Source organism: Acipenser ruthenus, chromosome 13 (assembly GCF_902713425.1).
Source record: "Acipenser ruthenus chromosome 13, fAciRut3.2 maternal haplotype, whole genome shotgun sequence".
In the NCBI taxonomy this organism is placed as follows: domain Eukaryota; kingdom Metazoa; phylum Chordata; class Actinopteri; order Acipenseriformes; family Acipenseridae; genus Acipenser; species Acipenser ruthenus.
In genome coordinates, this window is record NC_081201.1 from 8,161,024 (window position 1) to 8,183,191 (window position 22,168).

At 36.5% G+C, this 22,168-nt stretch overlaps 1 protein-coding gene across 22 annotated transcripts in view; it reads left to right on the forward strand.

The window, feature by feature from the left end:
• Positions 1 to 22,168, forward strand: part of LOC117418161 (RNA binding protein fox-1 homolog 1) — a 790,080-nt gene that overhangs the window by 292,885 nt on the left and 475,027 nt on the right. For 2 of the 22 annotated variants that reach the window (XM_034030818.3, XM_059035618.1), the window contains exon 1: positions 13,325 to 13,466. The exons of 17 other annotated variants lie outside the window; for them this stretch is intronic. Coding sequence is in view for 2 of the 5 variants with exons in the window: in XM_034030815.3 (XP_033886706.2) it covers positions 13,274 to 13,318 (45 nt within the window). In the remaining 3 variants the exon portion in view is untranslated. 3 more of the 22 variants (XM_034030815.3, XM_059035615.1, XM_059035613.1) reach the window with 3 other exon arrangements.

Consider the following 22,168-nt stretch of genomic DNA (forward strand, 5'->3'; position numbering starts at 1 on the left):
CAAAGCAGGGCTGTAGGTTTTGATTACCCAGGATCAACAAATAGCCAGTGGGAGAGCAGCTTTATCAGATTTGGGGCTGCTGTTTGAAACCATTTACCACAGAGCAGGCAATCATTGTTTGATAAATGCAGGAGCAGACAGACTGTCTGCACTGGGCAGTTAGTAGGTTGTCTGGATACTGGATAGGCTGAGATCCAAATTCAGTCTAAAGACAGAGATGTGGTAAAAAGCAAGGTTTGGGTCTACATTTTTAGGTACAAGGATTGGGGTTAGTCTACATCTGTCTATTTTAACCATTCAGCTACCTGGTATTAAACATGAAGCCACAATATGTGTGGTTTCTACCAGGAGGTGCTGCAGCGAAACAGGACCTCAAGAGGAAAAATGTAAAAGTTGATATCCATTCTGACAAAGGATTCATGTTGGAATATAGTAGGGCTATTGGAAAAGGTGAATGAGGTGTATGTATGTATGTATGTATACACTAGAATGGAGTATTATATACTCGTTCTGTGCTTGATCCATTGCATTTGCCCTCATTAAATACATTTTCATTGCTATGCAGTGGCACGGCAATAGAAATGCAATTGTTCTGTATAAAGGGGCAGTGGTGGCACAAGGCCAGCTACAATTATTTTTGGTTGAATGGAATATACCAATGGAGTCACAATGGAACACATTGGTAATCAATGTCATTATCAATGTGGTATTGGTTGTATTATATTGGTCCATCCCTTTGTTAAAAAATTAAAATGTAGGGGTCCCTGAATGGCTCACCTCATAAAAACACAGCCGCACGGCTTGCAAGGTGAGTCATACAACCAGAGATCTCAAGTGTGATGCAGCTGGTCTTCATTGGGGATTCCATGGGGGTGCCGCATTGGCTTTGACGCTCCCAGGGTTGGGGAAGTGGGATCCAGCTTAGACTGCTGGGGGCAGAGATTTTCTAGGCTGGTCTTTGTCCTCCAGAGGCCGGTAGCCTGCAGACATCCACTCTCGAGTTCCTGGGTGTAAAAAGACGCCGCTTGGCGGTGGGATCAGAGGACGCCCACTGAGTCTCAGGTTCCTGAGCTGTGTGGGGAATCGCTGCATTGAAGGAGAAATAGTAATAATAATAATTGGGCATTTCAAATTGGGAGAAAATCAGGGGTACAAATTAGAGATTCTAAATTTAAAAAACAAAAATGAAAATGGTACCATTTTGAACTACAATATTAAAAAAAAAAGCTGATCATATCCTTGTGCTATCACTCCCCTTTACACATGTTACACAAATGTGTTACAATTGAAGGCTATTTAGTAAGGGTTGTTATGCAAAGATGGACAGCTGGAGGAAGAATATTACCGTTGCACATTCAGGTGCTGTTGTATGGTTTTAGTTCTGGAAAACTATGACCTCTCCTGCTGGCAGCAAGGTAATATGCTGGTGTATTTATAATGTTGAATTATGTAACTTTACAATGCTGTCTTGCACTTTTCTCTTAATCAGTGTCTCGAACAAACCCTTGAGCCACTCACAAAAACACATTGCAATCAATCCACTCCTGCATGTAAAATAATGGTATGGCTGACAAAAATAGAAATGATCCCCCGGGAGTAAAGACATTGGGCCTCATTTACAAAAGGGTGCTAAACTTTATGGTGCATGATAATTGCAATTAGTGTGCACTGGCAGCACGTATTGGTCGAAAACTTTCCTCTTGAGGCATAAGGGTAGTTTTTCTTTCAGAATTACCTAACCATGCGTAATCTTCCACAGGCACTCCAGCCCATTTTTGCTCTTCTGTTGATTTCGCACATTTGGTTCTCCGGTGCCAAAACTAACTGTCCTAAGTATATGTAGTTATTGACTTCTTCTCCCATTGACTTCAATTGCCTGTGGAGTGGTATATTTATTGAACTTGACTTGAGTCGTCTTCAGGTTCATTTTCAAACCCACTTTGATGCTATCCTCTTGTAGTTCTTGTATTCTTGTTTGTAATTCTTCTGGGCATGTTGACAATAGGTGATTCAAGAGGCTCCATGATCTTCAGCCCCTTATTTTCCCAATCCAGTGTTCTGAAAATGTCTTCTAGGGTGGTCGTAAAGCGCTTTGGGGAAATTGTATCTCCTTGACAAACTCCTTTTTTAATCTTGATTTTGTCAGTTTTTATGGAGTCTTACTGTGGATGTTGCATTCTTGTATATGGTGCTGATCAAGTCTCTGTATGTTTTCTCAATTCCTTGTTTTTTCAGAGAGCTTATACAGATCTTGTGTAAACAGAGTCAAAGAATGTTTCATAGTTGAGGAATCCCAAGCAAAGTGGTAGTTCATACTCATTGCTGGTTTGAATCACTTACTGTACAACTTGAAGATGATCCATTGTGCTAAATCCACTCCTGAATCCTGCTTGCTCATTTAATTGTGCTGAGTCAAATTTATCTTGAAGTCTGTTGGTGAGTATCTTGGTAAAAATGTTGTAGATTATAGGATGTAAGCTAATAGGTCTGTAGTTCTTGAGGTCTTCTTTATCTCCTTTCTTATGTAAAGTATCACTGATGCGTGTTCCAGTTGTTTGTCACTTTCTTTTGCTTAATACACTCTGTAAAAATATGCGACAGTATTTGTCAGTTCTTCACCTCCTTCTTTCACAATGTCATTCGTTATGCCGTCTTCTCCAGGTGCCTTTCCTGTCTTCATGTTTGATAGCATGTTTCACTTCTTCTGGTAGAACATCTGGAACTTCTTCCTCGGGTTGCATTTTCTCCGTCTCGTCTTCATCATCTGCTACATTGCTCTTTTCATCTTGATATCACTTCTGTAAAAGTCTTCGACTCTCTTCAAAATCAATTCGCGGTTCTTGATGACAGTCCCGTCCTCTTGTTTGACTGCTAAAATCTTTGTTTTGCTTTCTTCATGCCTCGGTTGTTTCGGTTTTCTCTACCAACCTACAATTGAACAACCGTATATACTCAGTAATGTGCTTTCTTACTGTCTTGCAGAGCTCAATGTATTCAATCTTTGACTTCAGGTGGGCGCCTTTTGAAGTTGTGAACTCCCTCTTTGGAGGACAGGAGGGGGTATTTCTATGACAATAAGATGTCCCAATGTTCAAAAAGAAAATATGGTTTAGTATTGAGACCATAGACATCGGAAATTACGCCTTTGGTTACACCTGTTATTAACTGCTAATTTGGGTCATCCATGGTTTGGCTTAATTGATGCTCGGTATATGGATATGCACTATTGCAGCAACATATTGACCTGGGTGGTAAAGAACTGCAGACAAATTCATCCTCTGCTTGCAATTCCCGTGGCATCTGTCAAGAGGCCCCCTGAGGGCATAGTAAAATGAAGTCCAACACCTGCCATTAGTAAAAACACACACACACGCAGAAAAAAAAATAATAGCACTTTTATATCATGCCAGTGTAGAGAGATCTCATAACAGGATGGATTATGCTCAGGTGAACCAAGAAAATGCTGCAATGTGATAAAGGGAAAGAGACCGATTGATAAGTACTAAAACTAAATTAAAGTTTTAGAGTGCCTAACAGGGAGATAGCAATATATATATATATATATATATATATATATATATATATATATATATATATATATATATATATATATAAACATGAGCTCATCAGAATTACATTTGTAATGCAGAGTCTTAATAGCACAATGCCATTTAGATCTCAAAGAATAATTGTAGTGTAGCTGCAGACAAACTCAATTTGAGGGCTCGAACTGTGGAGAGCTCCAGAATACAAGCATTAGTGAAATATATTCACACAGAGGTACATGCTCCTGTTGCATAATGAGAGATACGCAACTTTAAAATGCATTAAAACAGTGGTGACTCAGAAAGGTGCACGAAAAGAAGCATACAAAGTGAGCTATAAAGTACATCCAACACAAAGCATGATTTCCATACCACCGACCAATGTTAACTTTCTAACTTTTTATCAATCTCTTACTATCTGTGGTGTTTGCAAACATTTTGAAAAGTTTTGGGTTGCTCCAATGTTGAGTTATCATCATGTTTCTGTAAGACTACATTTGATTTGGCTTTGATCTTGTCTGAAGTATCCTAAATTGTAGACTGAACAGTCTTCCACATTCCACTCAGATCATGTGACAATGTGACCTCAGCCCTCCTTTTCTATAGAGCTAGATGGGCTGACATTGTTGCAAGGTCCCACGTTCATATATTAAAAAAGGAAGAGAAAAGTAAAAAGAAAAAGTCGTTTCATTGACATTTGAAGTTATACAAGGCTCTCTCATGGAATCTCACCATAGAACAGGAAAATTGACTCTGTGTTGGCAGAGCTTACCAGGTAAGTTAAAGGATAAGATATGTATTAAATAAAAGAACAAACTGTAGTAATAGGATTTACAAATGCTTTTTTTTAATCACGCAGGGTCTGCTTGCAGAACACATCCAATGACTTTACAAAAGTTTATAAAGTCAAAACACTTCTATCAAGTAGTGCCTTTATTTCCTTTTAGTCCAAAAGTTGGCATGGAGCCCTCAACGGAAGAAAAGCCAGGAGGGCTTCCGTTTTGCTCCAGAGCCCATCTCATATAGGCCTATCTGTACTCATGAGAATATACAGTATTGTACACTGCTTCAGTATTTAAAAGACAGGGCCCAGTAGGTATATTTCGGTGCCATTGGAAAATGTGTAAAATCTGATTATTCTGAAAAAAAATACCTCTCCTTAAGCATGATTTTTGCATAGTCTGCGGTGCTGCCATCTAGTGCCACCCAGTGGCGGTTGTGAGACCTTTAAGAGATATAGAAATCACATCCCTGGTATAATACCTGTGTACTTTCTAATACAATCAGATAGATGCTGATGGTTCATAAAGCACTTACTTGCTAGATTGCAGTGTCCCAAAATCAAGTTCACTTTTAAAAGATTTTATTATTCCAGTATTATTCCTTGGTGTCTTATTTTTGCATACTTTATAAGTCAAAAAAAGGACCCTTTGTTTACATCCCTGACAACATGTACAGGTGGAGCTGAACACTTCCTCCCAATTAAAACCTGCTAAGCCACTCAGTTAATTAAGACAATGGGCCTCATTCACTAAACCTTCTGAAAACTAGAAATAAGGTACGTGTTAGCACAGCCCCTTATTTCTACAAGTAAGGTGGTATTTACTCAAGTGAGTGCCCTTTATTAAGGCGTGTGCTAGGGAATTAATTAGCATACCATAGCACATGCCTTACCTGATAAGGCTATTAGATAGATAGCCTCTATCCTGCACACAGAACAAGTGGAGGGGCTACCAGGGCTGATAGACACAGACAGAGATCCTGTGGAAACACAGCAGAGTTCAGGTACATAAACATTTGTGTTTGAGAAAAAGGAAAACTGCTGTGTACCAAAATGATCAATAAGAAAAAAGAAAAAAAAAGAGAAAAGGATATTTCAGGTACTTAAAAAGGTAGAATAATTGATTACAAATCAATTATCAGGACGTTTCGGACTACAACTCCTTCATCTGCTGAATACAAAAACAGTGCTTTAAGAAGTATATATATATATATATATATATATATATATATATATATATACACACACACAGAGTAGATGCCGGTTATTAGCAACCCTGATAAAAACAACTTTCAGTTATTAACAACATTTTCCCAGGAACCAATCCCGTCCCATAGACTTTAATGTTCATGGAATTCTGATATTAGCAACTGCACGCCGCTTATTGACAACTTTATTACTAGTTGCCAGTGCTACAGAATGCACTTGCATGATTTATGCACATACTTCATGCAGCTTGTATAACACACTGACTTCCCAACTGCATATTTCTGTCGGACTGAGGCAGAATCGTGGCTTTGAAACTGGCTAAGAAGCTGCACACAAAATTGAGATGGATTTACAGCGGGAAGTGGTACATTGTAAAAAGCAGACAACGTTGGACAATTTCTTATTTTAAAAGTGTGTTCTTTAGAATTGACTGTAAGTAAAACACATATTTTTTATGTTTGCTTTACTCATTGTAAGGACAATTATAGTACATCGTTGTGTAGTACTATTTAAGCCTACTCCCTTTTTTTTGTTTTACACACACTTGAAGTAAACAGTTGTATGTTAGGGTATTTCGTGTTTCTCATGCTAATTTTTTAAGACTAACATTTTAAAACATGTATTTCAGTGCCATATTTGTACAATTACAGTATATATAGTTGTTCCATATAAATACACTTGAAAACTGACTTTTCGCTTATTGGCAACTTTCGGTTAATGACAGCTTTTTGCCTGGAACCGAGAGGTTGTTAATAAGCGGCATCTACTGTGTGTGTGTGTGTGTGTGTGTGTGTGTGTGTATATATGCACACACACACACACACACAGTACTTCAGAAAAGGTTTTGGGTCTGGGATATATATACACCCACCCCTCATTATATCGCCCCTCGCTATACTGCGGATTCAGATATATCGCGGTCCTGGAGTTGGCTCCCCATTTTTACAGTCTAACTGCACATGCCTTAGCTGCACTATACATAGACAATTTCACTTAGAATTATTGTTTATTTTATTTTGTACTGCGCATCACAAACTAAAATATACAGAACAATTAACAAAGCATTAATATTGTACTGTTATCATATGCACACGCATTGCACAATAACACAAAGCAAATTAAATATCTACTTGCTGAAGCAGTTTTTTAAGCAATGCACTAGCATAAGTCACAGGGCAGTGACGTCAGCTCCCTAGTAACAAGCCTCCTGTGTTGGGAATGGATTCTTTCAATGCAGCGATTTGGGCATTTGAGAAAGGAGAGGAAGACTCATGAAGTTAATTGTTGACTTAAGTTGATGAGAAGCAATTACCCTCCACAGTACAAATTCAAAGGTGTGCTGTTTTTTATACGAAAAATGAGAAAAAGCAGGTTGCATAGAGGATTTATATTGGACCCTGATGTCCACAATAAAACGAGGGAGTCGTTGTACAATATTTGTTATAATAACATCATAAAGTTTACAAACGAGAGGAGGCCATTCGGCCCATCTTGCTCGTTTGGTTGTTAGTATCTTATTGATCCCAGAATCTCATCAAGCAGCTTCTTGAAGGATCCCAGGGTGTCAGCTTCAACAGCATTACTGGGGAGTTGGTTCCAGACCCTCACAATTCTCTGTGTAAAAAGTGCCTCCTATTTTCTGTTCTGAATGCCCCTTTATCTAATCTCCATTTGTGACCCCTGGTCCTTGTTTCTTTTTTCAGGTCGAAAACATCCCTTGAGTCGACATTGTCAATACCTTTTTGAATTTTTAATGCTTGAATCAGATCGCTGCATAGTCTTCTTTGTTCAAGACTGAATAGATTAAATTATTTTAGCCTGTCTGCATATGACATGCCGTTTAAACCCGGAATAATTCTGGTCGCTCTTCTTTGCACTCTTTCTAAAGCAGCAATATCTTTTTGTAGCGAGGTGACCAGAACTGAACACAATATTCTAGATGAGGTCTTACTAATGTATTGTAAAGTTTTAACATTACTTCCCTTGATTTAAATTCAACACTTTTCACTATATATCCGAGCATCTTGTTGGCCTTTTTTATAGCTTCCCCACATTGTCTAGATGAAGACATTTCTCAGTCAACATAAAGTCCTAGGTCTTTTTCATAGCTTCCTTCTTCAATTTCAGTATTTCCCATATGATATTTGTAATGCACATTTGTATTGCCTGCGTGCAAACCTTACACTTTTCTCTATTAAATGTCATTTGCCATGTGTCTGCCCAGTTCTGAATGCTGTCTAGATCATTTTGAATGACCTTTGCTGCTGCAACAGTGTTTGCCACGCCTCCTATTTTTGTATCTTCTGCAAATTTAACAAGTTTGCTTACTATACCAGAAGCTAAGTCATTAATGTAGATTAGAAAGAGCAGAGGACCTAATATTGATCCCTGTGGTACTCCACTGGTTACCTCGCTCCATTTTGAGGTTTCTCCTCTAATCAGTACTTTCTGTTTTCTACATGTTAACCACTCTACATGTTAACTGTTCGGGACCAAGACTGTCAAATTAAGTGAAGGTGTCGAGTTAACCGAGATTGACTGTATAGATCTATATATCTATCTATTCAGCAAATGCTAATCAACCCAACACCTTCTTTGTGTGTTAACATGTGCCTTATGCTTTAAGGTGCACCTTATCTGGGTTGATGGATAAGAGGTTCAATAGCGCGCACCTTATCCTAGGAAAAGGTGGGCTTTAAAGCATAACAGCCTTTAGTGAATGAGGCCTAATGTCTGCTGCAGCTGGTATTATCGGTATTGTGAAGCCAAAATGTGGTCCAGTGGTTAAAGAAAAGGGCTTGTAATCAGGAGGTCCACGGTTCAAATCCCACCTCAGCCACTGACTCATTGTTTGACCCTGAGCAAGTCACTTAACCTCCCTGTGCTCCGTCTTTCGGGTGAGACGTAGTTGTAAGTGACTCTGCAGCTGATGCATATTTCACACACCCTAGTCTCTGTAAGTCACCTTGGATAAAGGCATCTGCTAAATAAACAAATAATAATAATAATAATAATAATAATAATAATAATAATAATAATAATAATAATAATAATAATAATAATAATAATAAAGGCGATGGAATGTGCCCTAGATATGCAAGATATTCATATCATACAGTACTTAAAACTTACACCTTAAAAATACTAAATATGTTCAGAATGTAGTATATGATATAGCAAGTACATATATAAGATTTGATATACATATTAATTAGTCGCACCCTCCAAGTCTCAATAACATGCCAAAATGATATATACTACACTAGTATACACACAGTGAATAGTGTGAGGCAATTGTTTTCATGCAACATACCACTGCAGACTTTACTCTTGACTTGAGTTTAGTGCTCCCCATGCAACAACTCAGGAAGACATACTGAATTTTGACTTAGCAATATGCAACATTTTCACTCTTAGGTTCCTTTGGTGATTGTAATAGATTTTTACAACTGAAGCAAGATTAACTCTCCTCAACCTATGAGCAATTTATCATGAATGAAACCCCACATTTCCAATGAAATTTAGATGATCGCTTCTAAATTATAGTGTGCAATTGACTCCCCACGGTTTCCTACAGCATCAGATTTGTCCCTCTGAAATAAAAAATAAAAAAAATGAAAGAGACCCAAATAAAAATGACATCTCATCGCAGGTAAATGCCTGCCCCCCCCCCCCCCTCCCCGTGCTCTGCAACTAGACTCCATCGCTGTCACTTCTGAGCATGACAGAGACTAATAACAAAACATAATAAATAATCACCTAAGCAACCAGGTTCTGTTGGAAATGACATTGGGAAAATAAAAAGATTGAGTGCCTATTGTAAATCTATAAATGTATAGAATAGTACCCAAGGAACCATGAATAAATGACAACCTATTACAGACATTATGCATTACATAAAAGTCTCATAAATTACCCTAGTTGCTTATAGGAAGCTAACCTAACTGCTCCCCTTCTTTTTACTCCACCCCTTGCTTCTCTCTCTGTCTCTTTCTCTCTCTCTCGCTCCTGATATATATCAGGGCACACAGGACTGTACAAGGTGCCCTATTCTGTCATGTGGTACATATTTAATGCTTGAGAGAACAGGCAAGGGACTTGAGCAGTAGTGTGAGTGTGTGAGCAGAGAGAGAGAGAGGTTACACTACATTGAATTACAATGAATACTATACAAGTTTTCGTTGGGCTGCTGGTCAGAAGATATATTAAGTACCTTTATTTCCTGTTAGTCCTAAAGTTGGCAATGAGGGCTTTTGTATTGCTCCAGAGCCCACCTCATATAGGCCTGCCTGTACTCATGAGGATATACAGTATTGTACACTGCTTCAGTATACAAGACATGGGCCCAGTGGTGTACATAAGCTTTTGGGGCTATAGGCAAAAATGTGTAAAATCAGATTATTATGTATAAAGATTAATTACAAAAAAAAAAAAAAATCCCTTTTAGCCCATTTTTATTAATGATTTTTGCATAGCATCCTGTGGAGGGTGTTCAAATGTACAAAGGATCTTAAAGAGAAAGCTGCACTCTTTTGAAAACAACTTAGTAATATACCCATGTTATTGAGTTACATTTTCTAATATACATGAATAAATATCAGATAGACTCTGCTTAACCCCTTTAAAATTACAATTACCAGGAAAAAGAAAGGACAACAATAACCTCTTATTAGAAAGACAAATTCTTGGTTCTCGGTGTTGTCAGATACCCAATGCATTATCAGAGTGCATCTATGTTCCTAGGTTGTTGGTTTTGTTGGGGCAGCTTATGTTGCTAAATGAGTGCTAATCGAGGATTTAAATTCGTTTATTTCGTTTTTTATTTCGTTATTTATTTATTTATTCATTTATTTTTAATTTTGGCACGATCTTTTCACCCTAGTGGTAAGTGAATCGATGATCTAGTAACTTTGCCATGGGGGTTGTGTAGGGGCGTTGACTGCAGTATGCTTGCAAGTTGTTTGGGCTGTGTACATTCGGTCCAATCGTTTTTCCTTTATTAAAAGGAAATTGGAAAACAACTCGTTTTTTTGTTTTAGCTCTGTGAGCAGAGAAATAAAAAGATAAAAAACACAAAGTCGTTTTCCTATTATATAGAATTAAATACAAACGCGATTTTTGGCTTGTTTCACCATCAGGTTTGTGTAGGGTTTTAAGAATGTTGCATACAGCCATGTCATTCTTTATGTATGTATGTTTTGTTGCCAAACCATATACCCTGCATCCCACAGCGACCCACTAAAATATAAACTGATTTGTTTTTATATACAGTAGTTGTAATTTGTTTACCCTAAAAACCTGCGGCTCGATTGTATACCATACAATGTCATACTTATATATATATATATCTATATATCTATATATATATATATATATATATATATATATATATATATATATATATATATATATATATATATATAGTTTCTACAACGTTGCTCACACAGATTGCAGGTGATAACTGATCGAAAGACCTATCATATTTGAACTTACGATCTCGCAATATAGAAACAACCTCCCCGCTTGTTTGTGCAAAAGAATTCTCATTGAGCTCAAATGAGCTGTGTGGCGGACTAGTAGTGGTTCCCGTTCCAGGTAGCCAGTTGCTTCGCTATGCAGTTTACAGTCCTTTTAACTTTTTTTTATTATTATTTATGTTATTTAAAATTAGTTAAATGTTCACCTACTTAGCAACTTTTTTTGAGGATGTTCATTTGAAAGGTTTCTTCAGCCGTCAGTTCTCGATTCTACGCGGGCTAACCAGCAGACCAGTTGGTATATAATCGAACTTACCAGCGGCAGTGTCTCGCCCTTCCAGTGTGATTGACGTTCAGTAAAAAGATCGTGCCAAAATGAAAATAAATAAGTTATGTACTTATTTTTATTTATTTTTTTTAATTTTGGCTCGAATTGTACTCAATAATTTTAGCCTGTTATTGTGAAACTGCCCGCTCCTAATACAGCGTTCAATAACTGCTAACATATGTTACGAGTCGCCACGAGAGAGCGCTCTGCTTATTGAACGCGCGTATTTTTTTGGTGACACGACAGACAACAAAATGTATTCTAGCCAATCCTGCTTCAGAGCAAAATCACGTGTTTAAATATGGGGAGTTGGACCGCATGGTTCATGAAAATGGCAAACAAAAAGCAGCAATTAAACGGGAACCGCTTTTCAAAACCGTTCCCATGATTTCGGGGAGCCTTTCTCAGTCGCACTTGAATTTAAAATATATTCGCTTCCTTTTTAATCGCAGACTGAATGTAAATGCAAGTTATATATATTTTATATAGGATCGTGTTTTTCGCGTTATTAGCTCTAGTATGGGGTATGATAAAGGGCTGTTCTCAAAAGGTAGCGTATGTAGACGACGTGAGTTAAGGCTTATTTCTGTATTCCGTTTACGTTTTGTCAAGATTCCGATTTCAGAATATCTAATTATAACTAGTCGCTCGGGTGCAGGTGTTGCGGAGCAGTACAGCATGGAAGCATTACCACCGCCTGTTGTTCTGAAACCTGTCAACCTCGGGCAAGCAGAAGCACTAAGAAACTACCAATGTCAGGAATGAAGTATGTACCTAACATATTTCGTTTTTAAACTTAAAGAAAATAATGCACAAATCTATTTTGCCGCATACACAAAAATAAGCTATAACTTACAGCGACGTCCTCTTTCTGAAACTGCAACATTAAGTTTTTAAATCAGCTTAGGTTGTCGCTTCAGTATCCAAGCATGAACCCAGAGCTTTCGCCTTTTTTTTCACTTTTTGCTCACTTTCGTTTATAACAGCCGCCTTCCTTCGCGATGACATTTGTATTCATGTGACCAAAAAACATGTTTATGATTGGTTTACAAAATATTGTCGCCCGAACGTTGCCAACCTGTAAACTGTCATTGTCTTGCTGCCGTCAACAAATGTTGCTCCTGTGATAAGACCAGAGATTATTAGCAAGAGGTCCCGCCGTCCTTTTTTTAGTGTGTAGGTGTGTCAAGGGATAGACACATTCAGTGCATCTTTATAGTGTGATGAACTGTGCCGCGCTATACCTTCACCACTGTCGTCAAGCACATGTACAGCGTTTTAATTGATAACAGATGTAACAAAACAAGAAGTAGTATGCTGTGCATACCATGCAAATAAACATATACAAACACAAATAAATCCAACACACTGTTCATATGAACTGGTCGCTAAAATAGTTGGTGGAAATAGTCTATATCGCGCAATGGTAGAAAGGTACTGCTGGTACAGTAAAGGTGCAGAAATAGTGTGTTGCTTTGTGCCCTGTATTAGCAGTAAGAACAGAAGGCATACTTCTAAAGGTTTGGAACTACTGTACTTCACCTTGGCTTGGCCACTGGACACCAGCCAGCCCCCACTCCCCCTCTGACTATTGAGTCTCCATACAAACGCACCCGATAAAGGGGCATTGCTCTGCACCTGACCTAATCAGCAGCAGCAGTTGGAGTCGGGGAGCAGTGATGAGACAAGGGATGCAATTGCACAGCGAACGGACTAAGCAAGCACAGTGACAGATGTCTGTAGTCATTTATATTATCAGCACGTGGGTACGGTTCTTCAGCTTTCGCTACAGTTCGCTGTATCTCTCTAGTGCTCGCTTTCTCTCTCTCTCTCTCTCTCTCTCTCTCTCTCTCTCTCTCTCTCTCTCTCTCTCAGCTCGCTTTCCCCCCACCGAGGAAACAGGAGGCAGTTCTTTTTTCAGCGACCGACCACAATGAAATCTTGGCAGTTAATTGCAGTCGTGGGAGATGCCCTTCAGGTAAGGCACACACAAGCTGGGGGAGAAGGGAAAACAAGCGCGTTGTAAGAGGAGGATTTAAGGAACGTGGGATGTTTTCAACGCACTGCTCTATAAATTCTACGGCTGGCGTTTTTCCTTTTTCGGTAGCACCTTACTACATAAAAAGGTTAGTGCTTACATCGTGGACGCTGGGCATTTGTATGAGTGTGTGAAGGAATTCTGTTGCGATTATTGAATGGAAACAGGTTTTAGGTGCTGAATGCATGACACCCCATTCATCAAAACTGTAGGTATATCTAGTGGAGGAAAGGTTTACAAACTAGCTTCACGTTGAAGTACTTTTTTTTTTTTTAAAGCAAACCCTGTTTTTAGATTTTGAATTTGAAAATACATGCCTAGTGCTTCTGCATCGCTTCTTAAGTGTAGGAGTGCACAGCATCTTTCAATATTGTTCACCTTGGGGGTTTAACTATAGATGCTGTGGCACTGGTGTGTTATTTTATGCTTCCTTAAGCTCTCATCAGGTACAAACACAGCAAACATTACGTGTGTTATTCATACATGCGATCTGTGTATAAAGTTTATGATAACAGACCTCTTGTTCTGATCAAGAACAGAGCACGTCGTGAAGTTTTAACTTTGTTGTTACTTTAAGGGAATATTTTATTCGAATGACCCTCAAATAATTGAGTGGCTAAATGTGTTCCGTTTTATTTCTTCACCATAACTTTCAAAATGGATGTAAATATAACAATGATTGGGTATTATTATTATTATTATTATTATTATTATTATTATTATTACTTGTTCTTCAGAGTTATATTAAACTGTCAGTTTGGATGAGGGACGCCGAGTACAGCTGAGACCAGACAGTGTTATTTAATTAAAACTAAAGTACACCTCAGAGAGAAAGGTATACTGTTTGTCATCTACGACGTCAACATTATTTAGGTTTCTTTAATTTGAAGACGGCAAGCTGTTTATAATTTGCATAAGACATTGCTGCTTGAAGACATTTTAAGATACATGGGCGATTTTGTAAATGTCATTACAAAAGCAGTTTTTGTTGCGCTTAATGGTGCATGTCAATTACATTATTATAAAATGTGATTGTTTTAATTTACGCTAGGCATATCCAAGACATATATTGCTTTATATAATTACGTTTTGCTACCACTCTATACTTACCTTAATTATGTTATGATGGGTTTTAACTTTATTTGCATTTGGACGCATCGATTTTTTGACTAAACCTTTTGGGGCTGTTGACGGGTCACACTCACAGTAGTAATGCCAGTGCACTTTGTTTTAGATATATAATATATAAAAAGATTAGCGTTTTGATTAGCGTGAATATTGCACATTTACAGTCATTAACCTTTTTTTTCATATTCCTCACAAGGTAAGGGATGCAGCTGACATTTTTACACATGCATTTTGTACTTGCATGCAAACCCAGTATGTGAAGTGCGTTAGTTTTTTTTTACATGCTTTTATGCATCATAATATATGCCCTTCAGAGTCAATGTTTAAGAGATATTATAGCCTTAATCTTTAGTGTAAGCCTATTTTGCTGGTAAAACGTTTTTTGTCATTTATACTTCACCATTTGCATGAATCTGACATGTCATACTCAGATTTTCACACAGTATAGGGTCAGATGTCTTCCTCTCAGCATGACATCACATACAGATAAATCCTTACCAAATTAGAGCTGTTCTTTTGAAAATAATAAGCTACTGGACAAAACCATGCATCTCTTTGGATTACTGCAGCAGTGATTGAATGCCTATTGCTCAAATTAAGTGATAGACCTAGTTAGTGTCATCCCTTTCTCTCTATTAACAGCTTAAACAAACACCAATTATCATGCACGTGAAAAGTGTTTTGTATTGATTTAAAAACGCTGCAAATCACGATAACCTTGTGGAACACTATGCCTGTTACAACACACTCATACTGAAGAGTGAATACCTTTAACATGCAATTAAAAATGTGCAATCATCTATGCAAACAGTTTTTTTTTTTAACTTTTACAGATTGTTCACTTATAATCCTAAATATATCAGCACTGTACTGAAAAAACATACGTTATCAGTAAAATAGTAACCATTTTTTTGTGTGTGTGTTGTGATTTTTTTGAGCCATATTGAAATGTGTAACCTCCTACAGCTGCATAATATTTTAGGATCATGTCTATCTGGATTGCAGGGTGTTGTAATGGTAAGCTTTCATAAAGGAGGAAGCCTGTGTTCCTTTAGCTAATTCTGTTTTAGGGGAATGTTAACAAACTGGACTGTCATTTTTTTTGAGAGTGCAGGAAATGCTAAACAGTAGTCATTATATATATATATATATATATATATATATACACACACACACAGTATATATTCTGTGTGTGTGTATATGTGTATATATATATATATATATATATATATATATATATATATATATATATATATATATATATATATATTGTATATGTTTTTGAGACTTCTGTTTTTAGTAATTTTTCTTCATATTTATTCATGGATTGACTTTGGTCGGTTACATTGGTGGTTAATTATTTTTCACAGATTTACTGTCATGGTGGACAGTTTAGTTTTAGTATGGTAAAATCAAATACAGTTGCCGCTTCAATGGCTGTGACTGCTCTTTTGCATACGCTTGTTTGTGCAATGTGAATAAGTAAATTCTGATAGGAGGCGAAAAAAAATCAAATATAATTTGGTCTTCCAGCATTTCACATTTCCTTCATTAATTGTCAGCTTTGCAATTGGCAAATATAATAAAGACTACAATTAATTTCTGAGACGAAGCGAACCCTGTTACTTTTTAAATGTCTCTGCCAAGTAATTATCTTGTCAATGATTGCATGTGTTGTATTCAAAACGAAACAGGCATATTAACCCTGTTTCCCAGTGGCACCAAGAAGCTCCACTTTAGAATAAAAAACAGTTTTGAGCCTCACTACAGTAAGATCCACCAGGAGTGTTTTATGTGTGCTATTTTCTTCTTAACAGGTCATAACGTTTTATTGAAAGAAGGGGTTGTGTTTTGTTTGCCAAAAGTTAATATTTCTGTATTTGTTTTGTGTGTGTGTGTTTTTTTTTTTTTTTAAACAAAGTAAAAAAAAAAAAGTAATATGTTAAAACCATTCTTAATCCTGAGGTTTGATTTCTCAGATATATATCAGATGTATACCAAAAACTGTTTTAGGCTAGGGTGCGTGCGCTGTGTATGTTTGTATGTATAGACCTACAATGGCTAGGTACACTTATTCATATGTAGTTTTACAGATGCTTCACAATTAGAAATTCAATGACAGTTTGTGTGTCTTTAAATGTGTTGTACACAAAATACGTTGTGAGAAACATCTAATCTGTACAACTGCATACATGCTTGTTCTCCAGGTGGTGTTGGAGGGTGTTGTAAACCTCCACAGATATTTCTTGACTAACCCAGACGCTTTTTTTTTTTTTTTTTTTTTTAACTCAAGTAGAAGCTCAAGACCCTCTGGAGGCACAAGGGAGTTAGGGAAACACTGGAGTTGGCAAGCGATGCTCTCACAGTGTTTTATAAAGGTTAGAGAAGCTTTCTGGGAATTATCTCCCTTGGGGTGTGAGAAAGTGAAGTTCATTTGTCAGTCACTGGTTTATTCGTGCATATTTATTTATACTTAAACAAGCTATCACTAAAAAGAAGCTATGTGTGAAAGTACTATTTTATTAAAACTGGGGAAAACACATTTGATACTGTTATTGCAAAGTAATTAATAGATAATAGATTAATTAATAGATGAGTACCATAAATACTGCACTTAAATGCTTAAAATTGGTTACTATATTGACATGTGAGCTGGTTTTATACCTTTTAAAGACAATGCATGCATTTCTCTTTGTCGTGCTTGCCTGTCTATACAGGGTATATAAAACATGTATTTGCATGTTTTAAACCTAAGCCCAGCTGAAAACATTTTGTATGTAATCCATGGTGATGGGGTAATGGTTCATCAAACTGACCCCTAAGTTCAATAAATGGAACAAAATCCATAGGCCAAGATTTTGCATAGCAACATTTACATAGCAGCAGTTGACACTGAGCAAACATAATAAAGTAGAATACCATTATTGCGAATTTTGTATAGGTGTGATGCAATAAAATTAAACTCAATCTTTTGAGTCCTGTGGCTTTTGTGGTGCTGAATTTTAGGATGCCCTGCTGCTGTTATTGCCTCATAATGGAACTGATTTGTTGATGGAGCTATGTTGAAAGAGAGAGAAAAACATCAGACCAGTCTCTTGACAGAAATTTTATTTTCTGTAGCAATTTCTTTGCTTGGTCTTACATTGTTCGTTCCACTTCTTCCCAATTGAAGTCGCACAGCACACAGTATTGCCAACAGCAATAAGTGGAAATGAAAGGCTGCAGTTCCGACATTAGAAAGAACCCTGGACTCTACTTTTCTATTAGGCATTCCTAAACTCAAACCATTGAAGCTTAATAAAACTGTAGACACTATTGTCATTCAGCACGACTTTTAAAAACAACTTGAGTAACCCCTAAAATCATCAAGAGGATTAGTGACTCATTGGTACCAGCATCGTTGACTTTGGAAATGTTTACTAATTTAATGCCTGTTATAATAAAAAATAATATAATCTTATGCCATACTTTAAGGAAATGTTTCTTTCAGTGCAGTTTGGAACACATTTGCTAGTACATTTAAGTAACATACTAAGAGTACAACTATAATAAGCAATACTTGGGAGTTTTTCAAATATAAAAATAGCTTCTGCCTGTTTTTTCCACTCTTTCTCTATAAGCTGAATTCAACTTCTGATGTACAGGTGTTTTAGTTTGTTGCATCACAGACACAAATTAATTGCCAACTATTACTGCTGCTTTGTGGAATTCTGATTTTCTTAACATTCTACTGTAAATAGTTTTATAACTGCTGAACCCCAGATTTATAAAGAATGTATGTATAACCTGTCAAGTTTCTTTTTTTTTTTTTTTTTTTTTTTTTACTGTTCTACCAAAATGCACGCAATATTTACAATAGGCTCCATCAAATACCACAGTGCTCTTTTGTTTATTTCTATGATTTATTTATTTTACTTAACAGTACTATACTATACTTATAATTATAAAACGGATTGTTAGAATGCTGCATGCTGATTGGTCCATCAGTGTTCCAAGCTGTTACGATTAGGAACTACTTAGGAACAAAGGCAAATCACTGCACCCGAACTAACCACGTATCACTGCGCCACCAAAATCAAAGAAAACACCTGTCAAAATAACTGCTGTCATGGGAGATACTGAAGACATCAAGGTGTCTTGTCATATCTTCCAGTTTATATTAATTTGTACTACGAACCAGTTTGCTATTTTAAAAAAGACTCTGTTTTGGTATTTTATTTGTAGTACATAACAGTCATTTTCTGTAACTTCGGTCAGATCCAGTTGTCAGATATTCTGTTTTATTATACTCCTTTTAGTTGGTATCAGCCGCCATTTTGTGAAACTAACTGTGAATATTTTAATATTTTTCGACAGTATTTACATTACTACACGTGATGTCTTAACCACCCGACTCTCATCTTTATATAGAGCTTTTAAATATAAAAAAATATCTATATGTAAATATGGTAAATAGCAAACTAGGTTAGCAACCTCAAATCGAAAGAAAAAAATATACATTTCTTGCCAGGGAAAATTTGTCTTGAAATGCTTCTAAACACTAAACTTTGTTTTTTTTAAAACATATTCACAACAAGTACACGCTTTACCACGAAGTGTTATAAATTACACAACACGATTTTTTCAAATCTGCTAATACCTCAGCGACTGGTGTATTTATTTTTATTTTTTATAACTTTACTAGATTGCTGCATTTAAATGTCAGGTTCATGTATTAAGAAAGCAATATAACTTAATTGCTCATTTACAAAAAAAAAAAAAACGTAAATAATACCTGAAGTTTAAAGATTAGCATGTGTCTTGACAGAGGCTCTCATCGCAGCCATTTCTGGGTTTCTTTGTAACCAACAGAAGAGCAGCTTCTTACAGAGCTAGCCAATCAGAAGTAATAGGGGTGGGACGTAAACACTTTTTAAAATGTGCTAGACTTCTGCAATTCAGTTTTCAGAAACTTGCATGGCTCTCTACAAATATACCCAAATTGCCTTTCTAGCAACAGAGCGAATGTAGGAAAAATAAATAAATAAAAACTACTTGTCCGACGGGCAAATTATAATGGCAAAACTTGTTGTCCATCCTACAAATCTTCTTGTCCCGGGCATCGGCCTATACGAATTGGCCACACTGTACTGTTGATTTGATGGACACCAGTGGAGGCTTTGAGTAAATTGTTGATGCTCATAATGCATCAGAGTAGAAAAATGCAACATGTCTAAGACTTTTGCACAGCAGTGTATGTATATATTTTTTGCCTGTACAGCATTAAAAACACCATTAAGCCACTGTTTAAACTGCACACTTTTACATACCACAACCCTATTTGGAAGTTAAATGCATCAGGTCAAGGCATGATTCTATATATGAATAAAACAATGTAACACAGCACCATCTTTTAGCATCACATAGAAATCAATAGAGGAATGTATAGGTACTGCAGTTGGAATGAAACTAAAGGGATTCATTCATTAAGTGTCAAGTGAGCGGATTTGCTGCTGAGGCTAATTAGTGGCTGTAGTGGTACACACAGCTTTGCTTTACAGGGAGGGAAATGTGAATTTCAAATTCATAAAGTGTGACAGAAGAATAAATACTTACTGTATTTCTGTTTTTCTCCCAAGATAATTCTTTCCAAATATTTCTATCAAATTAAGTTACACCCTCATCTCACCAAAAAAAAAAAAAAAAATTAAATATCCAGGTGCTGAGGTTTTGCTGTCAAGTCAACTTATTAACTCCTGATAGCACTGGGTTATGAAAAGCTACTTGAGTGTGTGGGTGAATAAAAAAAAAATCCCAATTTCTTATATTTGTATTTGTTCAAGATATTTTGACAACTTCAGTTCTGGCTCTACATTATTATCATTGATTTGTTTTTTTTGTTTTGCTGGTTGTTTGTTAAACTGAACATATTATGTTCAGCGGTCTGCAATGCATATATAATGCAGATATTTGACATGCAATTTTGTCAATAAAAAGAATATAATTTTTCCTTCCTTTTTAAATTATGTATTTAGATTTTGTATCATGATTGGTGGACATGTGTTATGTTTTTGTTTTAATCGGGCCCAGTAAATGCATGGGAGCAGATCGAGTCATTTATTTAATTTGAGTACAATTGGCCACACAATATACAGTAGGTAACAAGCTCAGGTGTGTTTTAATTTCACACTAAAGCCTTCAGATTCTATTTAACAGAGGGGTGGGGGGTCTTCTCAACATTTTAAAATGATCTGCTGTATTGGCACAGATAAGACAAAAGTACATACATGTAGTCATTTTAAATTATATGTGGGTGGATTTTTTAAAATTGTACTATCGATACCAAAACAAAGTCAAACATACTATATGTATTTGTTTATGTTCAATATGTGACTGTTTTTTTATTTTATTTTTTTTGCAAGTAGACCTCCAATTTTATCACACTAGCTACATAGGCAAAAAATCTCAGAGTAAAATAGTATTTTTGAACAACTTTGTCGGTTATTCTTTTATAAAGCCATAGCAATTTTCAGTTGCTCTTTGTGTTGGCTGAATGCAAAGTCAAAGTTCATATGAAACTACAGGTTATAAAACAGAATTCCAGTGTTAATGTCTTAAGTCGTTTGTACAATAGGGACATTGTAATGGGTGTTCTATTCGAATGCAGGACGAAGCAATGGCAAGTACAGACAACAATGAACCCAGCCTGGTAACAGTAAGCTCTGTAGCTCCTCGCCCAAACAAATCTGTTTTGCAGCTCACTTGGGGATTGTGAAGCAGCCTCTGTCTGCTACTCTAGTATACCACTTTAACCACCAGTTCCTCTTTAACTTTTCATACACCAGTGTAGATGTTGGTTAAGCAGATCCTTAGGTTTCACTCTTGCTATTTAACAGAGCCGCAGTGCCCAACAGAGGTTCATTATTGTCATTTTCTGAATCTGAATACTCTATTCACAAAGAGAGCTCATGTCCTTAAAGTTCTACATTATTGAGGTTGCATGTATAAAATCAGCCCAGTGTGTCCTCGCCTCCCCTACCCCAAGATGGTGGTGTAAAAGGTTGCTTTTCCTTTTTTTAATTTATAGATTGGGCATGAAAATAGAAATGTCTCAGAAATTGTTATACGGCAGTAAAAAAAGTGAGAGCTTATAGCTCATTATACAAAACTGCTTATTGCCAAGTACTAGGTGTTGTTGTAAATTTTAACAGTCTTTGGTAACACTTTAAAATAATGGACGCAACGTCATAATAAATTCTGGCTAAATAAATACCATAGGAATAACACCTAAATATCTTCTGCACTGCCATTTTGAATTCAGCCCTGTTAATTCATCATGATTTTAAAAATGTTGTTTCCCGTTTCCCTCCATCTTTATGAATTCACTGTTTTATTCTTCACTTAATCATACCCTCATACTCACCCACCAGGGGATTGTGAGGATGTGATATTCAGTCGGAGTTCATTATGAATTTGCAGGCATTGTTTTGAAGTGTTACCCAATCTTTATCTGTATAACTGTGTGTATGCATTATGTGGAGAAGCAATAGCAATTAAAAATGTCTTGTTGTGATCCTGTTAGTCAAAAGGTAATGATTTATTTATTATTGCTGGAGGAAAGGGATCTCGATGAAAAATACATTGAAAAAAAAAGTAATCTCAAAGTTGCTACTACTGAAGGAA